The 16,394-nt window shown below is 45.2% G+C and overlaps 1 protein-coding gene across 1 annotated transcript in view; it reads left to right on the top strand.

Moving 5' to 3' along the window:
- LOC122816707 (transformation/transcription domain associated protein) overlaps positions 1–16,394 on the top strand; it is a gene marked incomplete in the record, with an annotated part of 2,794,447 nt that overhangs the window by 2,408,281 nt on the left and 369,772 nt on the right. Inside the window, 1 exon segment of the mRNA XM_044089697.1 lies at positions 15,466–15,556. Coding sequence (XP_043945632.1) covers positions 15,466–15,556 — 91 coding nt within the window.

Raw genomic sequence — 16,394 nt, 5'->3', positions numbered from 1 at the left:
CACATTCCTTGCTTTGATAAATTTTCAGAACATGCATTCAACACAAACTTAGAACTTCTTTATTTGGGAGTATGTCTAGTTGGTGTGTTACAGGAGTGATTAACCCTATAGAGGGGTTTGTTCAACATTTAGAAGATGTTCTCTCTCATTTTGCAAGCTCAGTTGCTGTATGCCTTTTTCCAATTCAGGGCCTTATTACAGAACTCAGAGTACATCTTAACCTCTTTGTTGACTAAGAAAGGTTGCAGTCTCATGTGATCAGTGCTGGTGCAATAAGAAACCCAAGGAAAAATTCATGGTTGGGGTGACACTTGGTTCCACCTGCAGCAGTGTCTTCTGGTTTTGATCCCTGTATCTGCCTGACCTTCTGGCAGGAGTCATAGTGGTGACCAAAGGCACCTGGAAACATTTGTCCTTTCAGGCCTATTCTGCTAAGTGAGAAGTCCTTCATCTAGATGGAGAGGTATCCTGTGCTTCCCTTTATACTCAGTTTCCAGGTTATTCTGACATATCAGACACTTGTATGATTTCAGGTGTTCTTAGTGTTTCACTGTTGCAGTCATCATACTTGGGTTATCTGCCTGCAGGTAGCCCTCTGTCGGCCCGAATACCAGAGTCTTGGGATTTCTGTGTCAGATGCTGTCGCCTCTTCCATGACGTCAGGGGTATAAAACATGCAGCCAAATGCCATTACATCAGCTTTTCTTGCCACGCAGGAGACCAAAGCAGAAGCAGTTGGCAAGTGCCGGTTGGCCGCTACCTGAAATTTTCGTTGTTCCAATTTCAAACCTGAAGTCTTCTAAAGCTAAGTACCCCATTGGGGATCCTTTTATCTTGCTCTAACCGATGTGAGAAAAAGTTAACAATTGTCTTGCCTGTGGAAAGCAAATACCTCACAGAGATTTTCATTCTTACTGCGTCACCTGTTTAGGCCCAGACCATGATGTTCTTCGCTGTAGGTTCTGTGCCTTGTTTAATGGCCAAACTATTCGTTGTCAGGCTGTCTTTGTCACTAAATTCTTTCCCTCTCGTTCCCGTATTCCGAAATGACTTTGATAAGCCATCCGACTACCGATCTTCCGAAAAAACGTAAGGATAAAGACAGAGACAGACCACATAGGTCCAAAACTGCCGACGACGCTTTCGTTAAGCTAGTTGCCAGTCCGCTGGTACTCGGTGAGGTGCTTTTGCAGCCCGATACCCGCTTCTACAGATTCGCAGGCCTCTGCTGAGACCCATTTGGAGTACGGTATACCACAAGATGCTTCTTCAACTATGCAACTTGCAGATGTCTCTACCTTGGATGGGGCCGGAGCTGCTGTGCAGGCACCGGCTTCTGAGGGTGTATTCCGACCTTCCGATGTTCATATTAAACTGTCTACTTCGTTTCTGATGAAAACTACTGAGTTTCTCAGGCCCAGAGTTCGCACTGCGCCTAGAAAACAAACGACCAAAACGCATGCTCAAGCTCCCATGCCACAGAAACAATGCTTAGAATGGCTGAAGACCTTATAACTTTAATTGGGGGAAGCCAGCCTTCCCCCTCTAAAAGACAAAGGATTGATTTTCCTTCTGATTCTACAGACCATGAGTTCAATGACTCTGATCCCTCTGATTACCAGGACATTCCTTTATCTACTTATGAGGATTCAGATGCAGAGGATTCCATTCCCTCTGCCTCCCCTCCAGAGGGCTTTTCTTTTGGTGAAACCTTGCATACCTTAAGAGAGCATTTCCGTTGGGAATGCCAGGACTACCCGCAGTTCAAAAAGAGACTCAGAGAATTTTTAGACTTGCCTCAGCACAGGCCTCTAGCTGTACTCCCCTGTCCTGGATATTGTAGATGATGTCGTCATGGAATCCAGTCTTACTCCTGATACTTTACCACCAGCTCTTAGAAAGCCTGACAGGTACTATAGAGTACCTGACTCACACAAATTTCTCTTTAAGAATCCCACTGCGGATCCAGAGACCATTTCACAGGGACCTAAAGGTATTAAGGCTACTACAGCCAAAAACCCTACACCCTCGGACAGGGATTCTAGAGCTTTAAACAGATGGGGTAAGAAGGTATATACCTCTGCAACTCTTGCCATAAGGGCTTTAAATTGCCAGTTTCACATGTTGAAGTACCAGCAGCATATTATGGACCTAATTAAATAGAAAATGTTGTTGCTTCCAGATTGTGCAAAAAATAAAAGATTTACAACATTTAATGCATTCTGCAAACCAAGTTGGTAAACATACTTTGCAGTGTGGTTTTGATGCCTTAGAAGCATCTTGCAGGGCTGCTGTCACTGAGTCTGTACTGAGAAGGCATGCTTGGCTGAAGGAACAAATCTTGCCAGACCATGTCAAAGTAAAATTACTAGAGGCTCCATTACACAAGGAACGTTTGTTTGGCACAAAAGCAGAAGAAGTTCTTAAAAAGATGGAGGAAAAAAGCTAAATCTATGCAAACTGTTAAAGATTTCTTACAGGTACAGCCACCTAGACTCAGTAGGCATAAAACTGGTCCTTTCCAGTCCCTCCCAGGCCTTCTCAGTCCAAATTCTGGGGCAAAAGACCACCAAGACTACAGAAATCTAAGCAATGGAGTGCTCCCACCTCAAAAACGGGGAGTGGTAAGCCACCCCCTTATGGAAAAAGTTCAGAATGACTTGTCTTATCATCCTTCCCAGCCATGCCCAAGTACTTGCACCCCTAGGAGGAAAACTCACCCAGCATGCAAAAAACTGGATGTCGATTATCCAGGACCGATGGGTCCTAAACATTGTATCCCAGGGATACAGATTCTACTCCCACTCGCTGCCAACCCCAAGTGGGTTTCCAGACCTTCCTCCAAACTAGTGGGCAGAGGCTCAAAAGCATGCACTTTCTCTTCAGTATCAGGGTTATTCAACCTGTTCCAATAGAGCAAAGGGGACAGGGTTTCTACTCCACCTTCCTGGTGGTCCCAAAATTCTTACACTACAACAGCTGCTTCCTATACTAGCCAAGGACTCCTGGCTAGTCACCCTAGATTTAAAAGAAGCTTACCTGCACATCCCCATAAGGGAATCTTGCAGGAAATGTTAACGTTTCAGGGCAGGCTGTATGCATTATCAGTTCTCTGTACTTCCCTTTGGCTTATCTACTGTGCCCAGGGTATTCACAAAATGCCTGACTCCAGCCATTGCATACTGCAGGCAGAGAAATATTCAAATTTACCCATACTTGGGCGATTGCCTGGTTCAGGCGGACAGTCAGGAATTGCTATTTCAGCACCTGGCATTTGTAAAGAGACTTCTAACCTCTCTGGGGTACACCATCAACAAAAAGAAATCACATCTGGTGCCCAGCCAAAAGACTGTATTCCTGGGAGCAAGCTTGAACACAACTTCCAGATGGCATTCCTCACTCCAGAAAAGCAGGTTCATTTGACAAACTACTTCAGACTTATGGCCACCAAAACCCAGTTATCTGCAAGAAAAATACTGCAAGCCGTAGGGTTCATGGCCTCGTGCATTCTACTAATTCCATATGCAAGACTGCATATGAGGAAACTTCAGTGGTACTTAAAAAGTCTCTGATGTCAACATTCTCAGGACTTGGAAATACTGATTCCTATCATTCCTTGTCTAAGGGCAGAGTTCCTTTGGTGGGCAGAGGCTTGCAACCACAACAAGGGACTTCCTTTTACTCAACCCCTCGCCACCCAAAGCCTGACAATAGACGCATCAGACTATGCATGGGGGGGGAGGCTCACATGGCAGGCAAATGCATTCAAGGCAAATGGATTCCAGGACAAATTCACCTGCTTATCAATCAAAAAGAAATGTTAGCTATACAGAGTGCTCTGACAGCCTTCAAATACCTTATCCTTCCAGGACAACTCTTGATAAAGGCAGACAGCACCACAGTTATGTGATACATAAACAAGCAGGGGGGAACTTATTCCTACCCACTCTGCAGGTTAGCCATGGCCCTGTGGAACACAGCCTTGAGCAACTAAGTGCACCTGCAAGCTGAATTCCTGCCAGGCAAACAAAATTCACTGGCAGATGACTTAAGCAGAAATCTACTGGACCCACACGAGTGGAAACTGGAACCCAACTCATTCAAACTTCTAATCAACAGGTGGGCGACTCCAGAGGTGGACTTGTTTGCCTCCCCCCTAAACCATCAATTGAGCAAATTTTGCACCAGAAATTCCCACAGCCAAGCATGGCGAGTTGATGCCCTATCTTTTACACGGGAAAACCTCTCAATTTATGCCTTTCCCCCTCTGCCCTTCCTCTCAAAAGTACTACTCAAGATCAAGCAGGACAGACCAAGGACAATCCTTATTGCACCAGACTGGCCATGCCAGCACTGGTACCCACACCTATGCAGTCTGACAGCAGTGCCACCCTGGCACCTACACCAGACCCCCTCCCTGCTATCCCAGCAGGAGGGACAGATTTTGCATCCTCAGCTGCAAACACTGAACCTTGCAGCCTGGCTTATTCCCTGAACACACCACCAGTAACCCTCAGCAAACAGGTGCTGGACGTCATCCTTGATGCCAGAAGGCCTAGTACTAGGAAATCCTATTCGGAAAAGTGGAAAAGATACTGTTCTTGGAGCCAGTCTCTAGGAAATTGCACAGCCGTGCCCTCCTTACCTCAAATCCTAGATTACCTAGCAGAGCTGCTCCACAAAGGCCTATCCTTCTCATCAATTAAGATTCATGCCTCGGCCATCTCAACTCATTACAATACTAAGCCTCCTCTCTTTTCTCACCCTCTGATCAAACAGTTCCTGAGAAGAGCTAACAATTTAAGACACCCAAGGAGAGCTCTCACCCCTGCCTGGGACCTTAACTTTGTACTAGAGAAGCTCATGCTTCCCCCTTTTGAACCTGCTGCTACAGCAGAGTTAAAGTTCCTGTCTTGGAAAACTGCGTTAGTTCTAGCCATCACTTCAGCAAGAAGAGTGTCTGAGCTACAGGCACTAATGGCTGTGGAACCCTTCATTATTTTCCATGCTGACAGGGTCTCCCTCAGGCCTAACCCATCATTTATGCCCAAGGTGGTATCCAGTGTGGCTTTAAACCAATCCATCCATTTACCAACCTTTTTCCCTAATCCTCAGAATAAAGGGGAAGGGATCCTGCACTCCTTGGACGTGCACAGACAGCTTAGGTTCTACTTTGACAGGATTAAGCCTTTCAGAAAATCTGACCAGCTGCTAGTCAGCTTTGCTAGAGGGGCAGAGAGAACAAGGACATTTCAAAGCAAACCATTTCCAAATGGATAGCACACTGCATCCATTTCAGCTACAAACACCATGGCAAACCTACCCCACAGGGGATCTGAACTGATTCCACTAGGGCTACCTCAACTTCTACAGTATTTCTCAGGGGAGTCCCTACCAGGGATATCCTGGAAGCTGCAACCTGGAGTTCTGTACACACCTTCACCAAGCATTACCACTTACCTGTCTTTTCTAAATCCAGAGCTGGATTTGCCACAGCAGTCTTACAAGGCCTGCTAGCCAGCCCTAATACTTCTTGACTGCCTCCACCCTTACTCAGCTTTGGGAATCAACCCAAGTATGATGACTGCAACAGTGAAACACGAAGAACATAGTACAGTTGTGTACACTTACTGTAAATGTAGATGTTCGTGTGTATTCACTGTTGCAGTCCTGGTTACCCTGCCTCCAGCCCCCTAACTTTTCTATACTTTCTACCTATCCTCGTTTTGGCCATATCTTATGGCTATGGTATTTACTTTTTACTGGAGATGTTCCACACCATGTAACTGCTTTCTGTTTTGGGGGCTCCTGACATCTGGGGCAAGAAAAACTGATGTAATGGTGTCGGCTGCATGTTTTATACCCCTGACGTCATGGAAGAGGCGACAGCATCCGATGCAGAAATCCCAAGACTCTGGTATTCAGGCGACTGTGGACTATCTGCAGGCAGATAACCCAAGTATTTTGACTGCAACAGTGAATACACTCGAACATCTAGTTTGCTTCATTTGATCTTCAACCTGTGGGTTTCGGATCCACATCAGATCCTACATGGCCACATTTTCCAGCTATGGATCTGAACTCCAGACTCCTCACCTTACCCATAATGCCCCCTGTCTCCCTTCAGATCTCATTTGCCACCATAGTGGTTACAAGCATGGTTTCTGAACTCCATCTAGTGGGTCACATAAGTGAACTAATCTCTCTTTTTTCTCTGTCTGACTTTTATCTGTTTCTGTTTTACATCCTTTACTTTCACTCGCATCTGCATTTGATATAAAAAAAAATATAGAAACTTTCCACTCCTCTCCTTCTATCTGAGAACGTGTGTATGCCCGCGCGTGTGTCTTTTGGACCTGTGTGGGTATGGCAGAAGCCCCTAAGGCAACATTTAGGAAATGCACAGTGTGTGGCCATAAGCTATCCCCAATGGATGGCCACACTTTGTGTGTAATTTGCCTCGGTGCTGATCACCTCAAGTCCCCCTGTCCTATTTGCGCTGGTTTCAACCCCAGGGCACTTAAGGACAGGCGGGACAAACTGATACTGAAGGGATTGCTCCCCTCTTCAGGGACTACCATCCCTTCTTTTCCAGCAGGGATAGCAGCGGCTGCTCCTTCTACTTCCTCTTCCCTGGCCTCTGGGACTCAAACTCCCACCAAGAGGTCCGGGGAAGGAGACAAGGCCAAGAAGGACCATTCCCGCAAGCGCTCTCCCGACTGCTCATTGTAGCCAGGTCTGCCACAGAAAGTCAGACCAGCGACTAGGCCTGGATCTCCTCGCCCAGGTTCTCCCCTGAGCCAGAGGAGATACGTAGCCGGTCCCCAGTAAGGACTTCTCCCAACCAGCTCTCCCGTCTAGTTTCAGTGGTATTCTGCTCCACCCGAAGTTTAAGCAAAGTGGAGATGGACAAGATGATGCGGAGATTCATCCACACCCACATCCAGGGGGGGGGGGTCTTGCCGGTGCAGTCTACCTCTGGGGGGGGGGCTCCTTGCAACCTTAGTTCCGACCAATAACTCCTCCTCCAATCCAACCGGCGGTTTCGGAGTTTTTGGATCCAAGGACTGTCGGAGTCGAGGGGTCGGCACCAACGGTACCATGTACCTCAACACTGGCCATTGCCTTGAGCTTGTCGAATCCGATGGGATCGTATCCAGGCTCTTGGAGCCTTAGCCTCAGGGTTGGATCCGACGGGGTGCTGTCTGCTCCGAGTGCTTTGGAGTGGAGCATCCCTCTCGGCATCTCGGCTACTGGAGGCTTGTCTCTGACTCTCCTATCAGAGTGGGGTGGGCCCTGCCCCTACATCCCAAGAGGTTCGCTCTCCCTCTGCATTTGATGTGGTGGAGAGGGTTCTCTCGGTGTCGAGGCCTCTGACCATTTCGTCCTCAGACTCTGCCCAGACCCCTCTGGTTTTGAGTGGGATTCCAACTGTCTTGCCATCTCAGAGACAGCCTGTGATCACGATGCCCCAGGATGTTCCGGTGGAACATCAAGAGGTTAGTAAGTCCTCCTTGGAGAATCTGCCCGAGGAGGTAACCCGCAAATGTAAGTGTAAGAGGAGGCACTTGGACTCTTCACCAGAGTCCGTCACAGAAGACACAGACTTGGATGAAGGAGAAGGTTCCCCAAGGTCACCACCCTCAAGGATGTCTCCTTTGGAAATGTCATGGAGCTCCTTCACCAGAGGGAGAGTGGTCAGCCCCCAAACCGACCTCAGATGAGTCTGTGTTCCTGGAGGCATTTGCCGCCGGCCCATCTACCTTTTGGGTGTCCCCTCCTGCTGATCCACTCGTGGATTTAATAACATCTAGGGCATGGAAGGAGCAGGACACCGTAGAGCCCATCCCTAAGCACCCCAGCAAATTATTGAGCCCCCCATCAGACAGGACGCATTGGAACCAAGGGGTCCCCAGTAGATGCGATGATGATGGCGGCTGCCACCAAGAAGGAGCTCGCTCAGGAGAGCTCCACGGTCCATCCCCCTGATCAAGAATCAAGAACAATGGACCATTTTGGAACGCGAGTATATGCTTCAGCAACTTTCTCAGTGAGGGGGCTGAACTATATGGCACATGTCATTAGACTCCAGAGAGATGAAGGAGATCACAGAGTCTACCCCAGAGTCCATGTCAGACAAACAGACCTTCTCTGTTCAAATGGCCACTCTAAAAGTGGTTGCCAACATGTCCATGCGACTGCTGTCTCATGCTATGGAGGGAGCTGCAAGAGCAGCCAGAACAGGCATTGCTATCGGGCATCATGCCTGGCTCCAGTTGTGTCAATTTTCAGAGCCCTTCAAGGCGTGTTTCATCGACGCCCCTTATGATGGTTCTTATCTCTTCGGGAAGTCGGTGAAAGAGACTTTGGTTCAGAGTGAGAAGGATGGGAAGACACTATCTGCCATCAGGAACTGCTTCTCTCCTCAAAGATCATTTAACAGGAATCAGTGAGGAATGAAGAAGATGTGGTTCTGGAAGTCTCAGGCGTTTTCCTAGGAAGCTCAGGATTCTCCGTCCCCCAGAGGCAGAGGGGGTCCTCTCACCTTTCCAATGAGAATCTCGAGGGCATGCAGGGACTCCCTTCAGTGGTGGATTCAGTCTCCGGATATCATCAAGGGACGTTCCTTTTACCCTGTTTTTCCCAAAACCACGGTGACCACGGACGCCTACCAGCTTGGGGGGGGGGGGGCACTGCTCTGGAAGGGACGGTCCAAGGCACATGGTGCCCCTCTGAGACCAAGTTGCATATCAGCGTTCTAGAGATGAGGGCAGTTCTTATGGTGTTGCAGGCACTTCATGCCCATCTTCCTGTAGGGATGATTGCCATTCAGGCAGACAATATGTCAGTAGTCTGGTACATCAACAAACAAGAGGGAACCAGATCTTATCCCCTCTGTTGAGAAGCCATGAGAGTGTGGGAATGGGTGATCTACACCAGCTGCTTTCTAGAAGCATCGCACTCAGCAGATCGATTCTGATGCCATACGAGTGGTCTCTGAATCCTTCAGTAGCGGAACAGATCTTTCTAAAGTGGGGTCAGCCTTGCTGCGATCTCTTTGCATCTCCTTCCAACGAGAAATGCAGCACGTTTTTCGCTCTGAACCCCCCCCCCCCCGGAGGGGGAAGCCCCCAAAGACGCACTGGTTCATGCTTGGCCTCCCGGTTCCCTATATGCTTATCCTCCACTTCTGCTTATGTCTCAAGTTTCTTCAGAAAGCTCAAAGGCTGAGGGAGCACGGTTATACTCATAGCCCCATTCTGGCCTTGCCAGGTTTGGTTCCCCTCACTATGGTCTCACCTAGTTGTTCCTTCATTGATGTTGGATTCAGTTCTGGATCTCCTTTCTTATCCCTCAGGGATCCCTCACCCAGATCTAGACAGTCTGAAGCTCACAGCTTGGCTGCTCCATTTCCCATGATTATTAGGACTCCCGTATTGTCATCCCCTGTAAAATCCATTTTGGTGGCAGCTCACAAATCCTCCATCAGAATTATGAGCTATTCAGCTGGCTTTGGACCCTTTCATGGCTCCTCTTTCAGCGGTCTTAGAATTTTTGGCCAGCGTCTTCCATCAGGGTGCTAGTTCTTCCACAGTTAGAGTACAGCTGGCAGCTGTCTCTTAATTTCCATGTGGGTTGAATGTCTTCCCTGGCTTCTTCCAAACTTTGTAAGACCTTCCTTAAAGGGACCTTTGTACTTAGACCTCCGGTTAAGGAAACGCCTCCGTGGGATCTTACCTTATTGTTACAGGCGCACTGGTTTCTGCACCCTTCGAACCGGCAGCATCAGTTGATCTTCAGTTTTTGACATGGAAAACTGCTTTCTTGGTGGCCATTACCTCAGCCAGAAGAGTTTCGGAGCTTCAAGCTTTTTCTAGTAAGGTGCCTTATATGTTCCTTAACAAGGATAGAGTGTCGTTGCATACTAATCCATCCTTTCTTCCTAAGGTGGCATCGGAAGCCAATATTAACCAGACAATAAATTTACCAGTTTTCTTCCCCAACTTCCAGAACAAAGGGGAATACAAGTTGCATCTGCTTGATGTTCTTAGACAACTGAGATTTTATTTACATAGGACAAAGCTCTTTCACAAATCTGATCAGCTGTTTGAGTCTTATGCTAACCCTTTTTTAGGCAAGCCAGTTTTCAAGGTAATAGTTGCTCTCTGGATTTCCTTGTGCATTGCTCGAGCTTATGAGGTGAAAGGTCCATGCCAGGACAAGTGAAGGCGCACTCCACCCGATCTCTGGCTACATCAGCTGCCTTCTGGTCTAGGGTGTCCCTGGATGATATCTGGTCGGTAGCTGCTTGGTCTCATCTCATATCTTCATTTCTCATTGCAAGTTGGATATTGTGTCTCGGAATCGAGCATCCTTTGGCTCTGCGATGCTCCACAATATCCTTCCATGAGGGCCATCCAGGAGTTTATGGTAGCTGGGGACTCTGTCCCACAGGTTGAGGATCAAATGAAGTAAACTACTTCAGATAAAGAAGTTATGTACTCACCATAACGTTCCATCTGACTAGTTGTACTTAATTTGTCTTCAACCTTCCCTCCCCTCTTTCCCCCTGACCTTATCATGGATGCAGGCTGTGTTTAACTTTGTGTAAAGTGTTTGGCCCTTGACTCTGCCCAGGTCAGGGAGTGTCATGAAGATCCTTGTTATGATAAAGTGATATTGGGTCGGGTATATAATATCTTTCAGGCAGCGAACTCGATCTGAAGGTAGAAGGGAGACGGGGGGCATTATGGGTAAGGGGAGGAATCTGGAGCTTGGATCCATAGCTGGAAAATGTGGCCGTGTCTGATCCGATGTGGATCCGAAACCCACAGGTTGATGACAAATGAAGTACAACTACTCAGATGGAACATTATGGTGAGTACATAACTTCTTTTTTTAGCTAATATTCGAAAGCCTAGAGGGAAGAGATGCAGACCATCCCTAGCAAAGCAGCATGGTCTTTTAACCATCTTCTTCCTTGATGACAAATATTGCGCACCCTTAGAATGACACCAGAAACTAAGCCACTTGTTAAAGTCAGTTGTCATCTGTTTGTATTGTGGCACCATCCTTGGAGAATGTAAAATGCTGTTTAATGCAAGGCTCATACCAGCCTGCAACACACATTCCAAGAGCTCCATGATGTCCGTCTCCATATAGTCGAGCGAGGTACATATCAGATAATTTACACCCACATGGACTATGACTGAGTCATACTGGTGTTTGTGGTCCAGTGACTTAAGTGCATATGTAATGTGGGTTCTGGTCCTTGATAAGCAATTGATTGTGACTTTCTCCTTACTCAGCTTGATGAGAAGGACATTAGTGCGTCTCACAATGGAGTCTCCAATGACCAGAATGTTGGATTGTGTGATGGCTTGCCTTATGGGCTTAGAAGTAGAGAATCCATGAGATGTGGCTGTATATATTGATGTGGGTGTTGTCTTTAAAGAGTGCATTTGGGACTGGTGAAGGCATTTGTTAAGCGCACTTCATCTAAGAGGTCTTTGGAGTGCTTCAGCTTATGTAGGTGTATGTGTTTGTTTTGAACTGTATGTGATGGATGCATCGTGTGTACTACTGACAGCCTGATTGACATTAGGAGTGCTTTTATGTGAGAGCTTTGCCTCCAGTGACATTGTGTAAATACATCTCTCACATACCATATCAGTTTGTTTGAGATTTAATTGGCTGTCAGTAAACATGAGGCAATTTCTGCATTGCCTCAGGGTGCTCATATCAACCAAGCTGGTAACAGAGCTAGTGGGAAAGTTTATATCCATGGCAACAGACCTGTTTTTATTTATTAGATGGTTGGATTGAGAATATAAAGTAATTTCCAGAGTATCTGGTTTTCAACTGTGGGGCAGTACTTGTCACTGCAAACTAGTTACCCTGTATGTGACTAGGTATCGGTGAAATTTCAAGGGTGCTTTTAAACGAAAAATGTCAGCTGAAGGTGTCTGTGTCTATGCAAGGCGCTGCCAAACACTTGAGGGGAATTAATGATTCGACTGTGATGATTTGTAGATGAAGTATTAATGGAGATATTCTGAAGTTAGGGTAGACGGCAGGAAATCAAGTAGTACTTACTGAAAAGAAAGAATTAGCTTTTTCAAGAACGATGAAAGGAGAGGGATTTGCCTGAATGGCTACTGCGTGGCTGGCTAGTACTAGTGCTGATTTCACCCAGCTTCACACTGCTGGAATATAGTACTCCTTTGCTTCTTCTGTCACCAGAAGCAAAATAGTAGCACCAGTCCCAAGATGTGAAGCAGACCACAGGCTCTTTGGTGTTCAACAGCTTTGTCCCAGATGATACAAGGGTCTGTAGTCTTGTGCTAGTCTTTCCTGGTAGGTGTTTTGAATAGCATCCAGACTAGTCAGGAGGGTCAAACACAGACACTCACTACCCAATCAGAAACAGTCAAGAATCAATGCATCCTGCTTCTTCTCTTACCAGGAGCAAAATCTAAGCACAAATTCCAAGCTGGCACCTATGAGTCTGGTATTAGGCTTTCTAGTAATCGTCAGTCTCCAGGAAATAATGTTCCTATGCTCCTCCTTTTTTCAGGAGCAAAAACAGAAGCACTAATCCCAAGATAACTACTGAGAGGCAGAATGTGGACTTTTCAGTAATTAGTTGTCTTAGAGTAGATTTTGCAGATTTTAAAGGTAAGATGGAAAAAATGGGTTAATATCCTAAGAGCTGCACTGTGCATTAAACAATTGGATGTGAAAGAGGGCTAACTTTAACTTTAGTCATCTAAGTGGAAAGCCACTAATTTTAAACGAGTAGGATAGATTGGAAGGGGTGGGCACTTTGTATTCTGGCTGTATGGAGTACAGTGGGATGGCCAATAAATGTATATAGCTGAAGGGAACTGACTTCAAAAAATCATAATTTTGTGTGTACTCACAACAGCTAATGAAAGAGCGATGGAAATATGTGGTCAAAATTAACATAAGGGGCAGGCCAGTACAGCAGCACCAGAGTAGGGGAAAACTTAATTTCTGTTTGACCCACAAGAGCCACAGCTGGGCTGTTTTTCCTAGTCTGAATATGCAGTTAAAAGCACAATACAAGTAAAACAGTGCAAAGAAACTAAATCGCAACGTACAAAGTAGAATAAGACAATGAAGCAATGCAAAATACAAGAACACCAAAAACAAACTAACCTTTCCCTCACAGCAAGCTGTGGCAGAGTTGAATGAGCTTTTCCAGTAATACATGCATATAGGTACACATTTTCTTTTTATCCATTTGCCTTCCAAAATGTAGACTAAAGTCCAGAGTATGTTCATCAGTTAGTGATATACTTTCTTCCTCCTACCAAATTTCATTGTCTGAAACATTCATAATATTTCCATAGGGAAGTATGATAATGCTGACAATGTTAACTTGGCATTGTGTAATGCTGTGCTTTACATTTCTGCTAATGAGGCTTGCTCTGTAGCCAGTACTATGATAGAGTGATAAAGCCCTGACTACTGTTCAGGTGAGCCAGGTTCGAATACTGGCCCAGTTGTCTGAGCTATTGGCAGAAAAGGACAAACATGCCCATCCTTGGTGGGGAGGATGGAGGAGTATGTGCATCGGTATGCAGTTCAGCTAGATTTCCCTGGGGTAGGCCAGTGAAACAGCTATTTAAGTGCTTTCTTGGGTGAGTGGGGTAGCTTGGCAACATAAGTTGTTTGAAGAAGTAAGTGGCAGACTAGAGCAGTCTGTAAATTGCATATTCCATCCACTGGATGATGCTGCGAAAGTGCAGGGGTAGGAGAAAAATTAAGAAAGCATCCTCATAAGAGTGCTACATGGACCAGGGATGCATTGATCTTCAGGCTAGTTCCGACTGTTATAGGAGCATGTCTGGGGGAAGGCCAGGAAGGATAAGCAGACCAAACTCTTTAGGAGAGGCACTGGGGTCTACTTATGATTGGTTTCATGGAACAGAAAAAGATGCTAAAAAAGAAATGGCATGCTGTGTAACACGTACCTTCACACACAGTAATTTGTACAAGTAAACACCTGCAGTACACAGCAGTAGCAGATAATGACTGCTTTGGGCCATTTAGACAGCCATTTCCAGTCATAGTTGTACAAAAGTCGATGTTAATATTAGTAACTTCACTGCATGTTAATACTACACTGTCTCTGTGATTTCCTAGTGGTCATGCACAGAGAGACAGTGGCATACCAGTTGTATTCCCTGCCCTACTGTCATAGCCAGAGCAACTGAAAGTTCTCATAACAGAGGACCATGACACTGTAATGTGTTATGGTACTGAAGATGACCGTCTGTGTTGCTTCCAGTGGTGGAAGCTATTATGCATGACTGCATGTAATGCTAAGGAGGTAATCATACTTTGTTGCTGTGATCAGTAGAAATTCAAGTACTGGCACTGCAGCAGCAATAGTCACTGAAATTCTGCTGATTTTGTTGCTCAGCCACATTCTGCTGAGCTTGACATCAGTTTATCTGCGTCTGTTTTGTTTTCAGTGCAGTTAGTCTACAGCTGTTGATTAACTTCCAGCCTCAGCAGCACAGATGATTAGCTTTGTTTTTCACCATGTTTACAGAGGTGTTTTAAAACTGGCACCACTGTATGCTTTTTAAGAGTTTGTGCAATAAGATTAAATTGGTATTTTAATCTATATCTTAAGAATAGTTGCACTTTTTTATTTTCTGATTTGGTGTAATAGTTTCAGACTTCAGTAATGTTTTATTAAACCAGTACTTATTTTTCCAAAGCATGCTGTTTGCCACCTGTCAAATAGTAAGTTATTAATTTTGTATTTGATTCCATTGCTGCACTTTTTATTGCATTGATTGTTGTTTGTGTCATGGAATTGAATTATTCAAGAAGAAAAAATTAAATATATTGGAGAAAATCCAGCTGTGTCATGCATTTCTGTAGTAAGCCAACCACTTAGTATAACTTCCATATGTTTAATGGCCAAAAAGACCCAGATATTTAAAGCATATGCATATGGTGTTGGATTATTGTATAATAGTCCTAAACATCATGCAGTGTTGGATTCGGTGGGAATTGTGGCATAATTTAAAGCCTAAATGTTGTCACCCTGTTTTTCTTCAATTGGTTGTGTGAATAAGACCTTGGCTCTGTCAGTGTGGATACTCTCATATTATGCTGTTTCCAGAATTATTGGGGAATATGATAGCGGGAGTCACTTATCTCTTTTTGTGACATGTAGGAGGAGCACATCACTTCAGTCTTCTTTCTTGATGACCTGATTGAGAGAGCAGTTTTTGCATATGGTTAAGTGAATTATGTACAGTTTAACTGTAGTTTGATATATCTGTGTGTTGTACTGACAGGTGCTTTTCCCTGATTTGTCATTTATTTTTAATTGCCATTAGTTTTTCTTGTCTTTTATTGCAGAAGCTGTAACTTTTGCTTTAGTTTGCCAATTAATAACTTGCTTTTTTCCCACTGTAGGTTGGGAGAGTGTATCCTCAGGCTGTGTACTTCCCTATCAGAACCCTTTATCTGACACTAAAGATTGAGCAGAGGGAGCGGTACAAAAGTGGTAAGTGTACCTATACATGGATGAAGACTGTGCTTTGTTGGGGGTGGTCAGGTAAGCATATTGAGAAGTAACGTGCCCAAACACATGGGAGGCAATGCAGAAAACTTCTGCAGCATTGCCAAAGTGCTCCTTCATAAACCCCTTCAGTCAGAGTGGTAGAGAAAATACTAGACTAGCTTGCTAATTTGAACTATCAAACTGCATTTGAAATATAAACTAGATGTACAAATGTGAAGCAAACTGCAGCTTATGTTGACCCACAGTTCATTCAATTAATGATTGATAAAGTGGACAGTGCGTTTTCATATGAGTCTGCTTATCCCTAAACATGAAAAAATGTGAAACTTGGGCTACTTGTTGCAGCAGAGGCATCTGGAACTGCCAACCACACCATTGCAGCCAGCCTTAAAAACATGGGCATTCAAGCACTACTAATGATACTAGTTACTCTGAGAACTGATGAGTTGTTTTCATTGTTCATAGAGTGCTTTACATTTTCAGAAGTTACACTGTAAATCTTATTGCATCCTGACGTTTTATTTGTTAATTAATTTTTATCCATCGCAGTCCCCCTAGACTACTGACCTCTTTTCAGGAGAAACCAGAGGTGGCATTCACACTACTAGGAAAATATGGCTAAGGCATCATAGAACGTTTCTTACTATTTTCTTTAGGTGCCATGGGATCTTTTAAATCCACCAGAGTTCATCCAAAGGGTAGTAAACTCAGGAATGCAGCACCCCTTTAATACTACACTACAGTGTCAACAGTTTGAAAAACTAATCTAATTACCTGCAGCAGGATTAGAACTCACAGCCTTTTGTTCTCCAAGCACCAA

The sequence above is a fragment of the Protopterus annectens genome, chromosome 12.part0, assembly GCF_019279795.1.
Source record: "Protopterus annectens isolate FY-2018-M chromosome 12.part0, PAN1.0, whole genome shotgun sequence".
NCBI classification, from domain to species: Eukaryota; Metazoa; Chordata; order Ceratodontiformes; family Protopteridae; genus Protopterus; species Protopterus annectens.
This window is presented reverse-complemented; position numbering and strand designations above follow the sequence as displayed.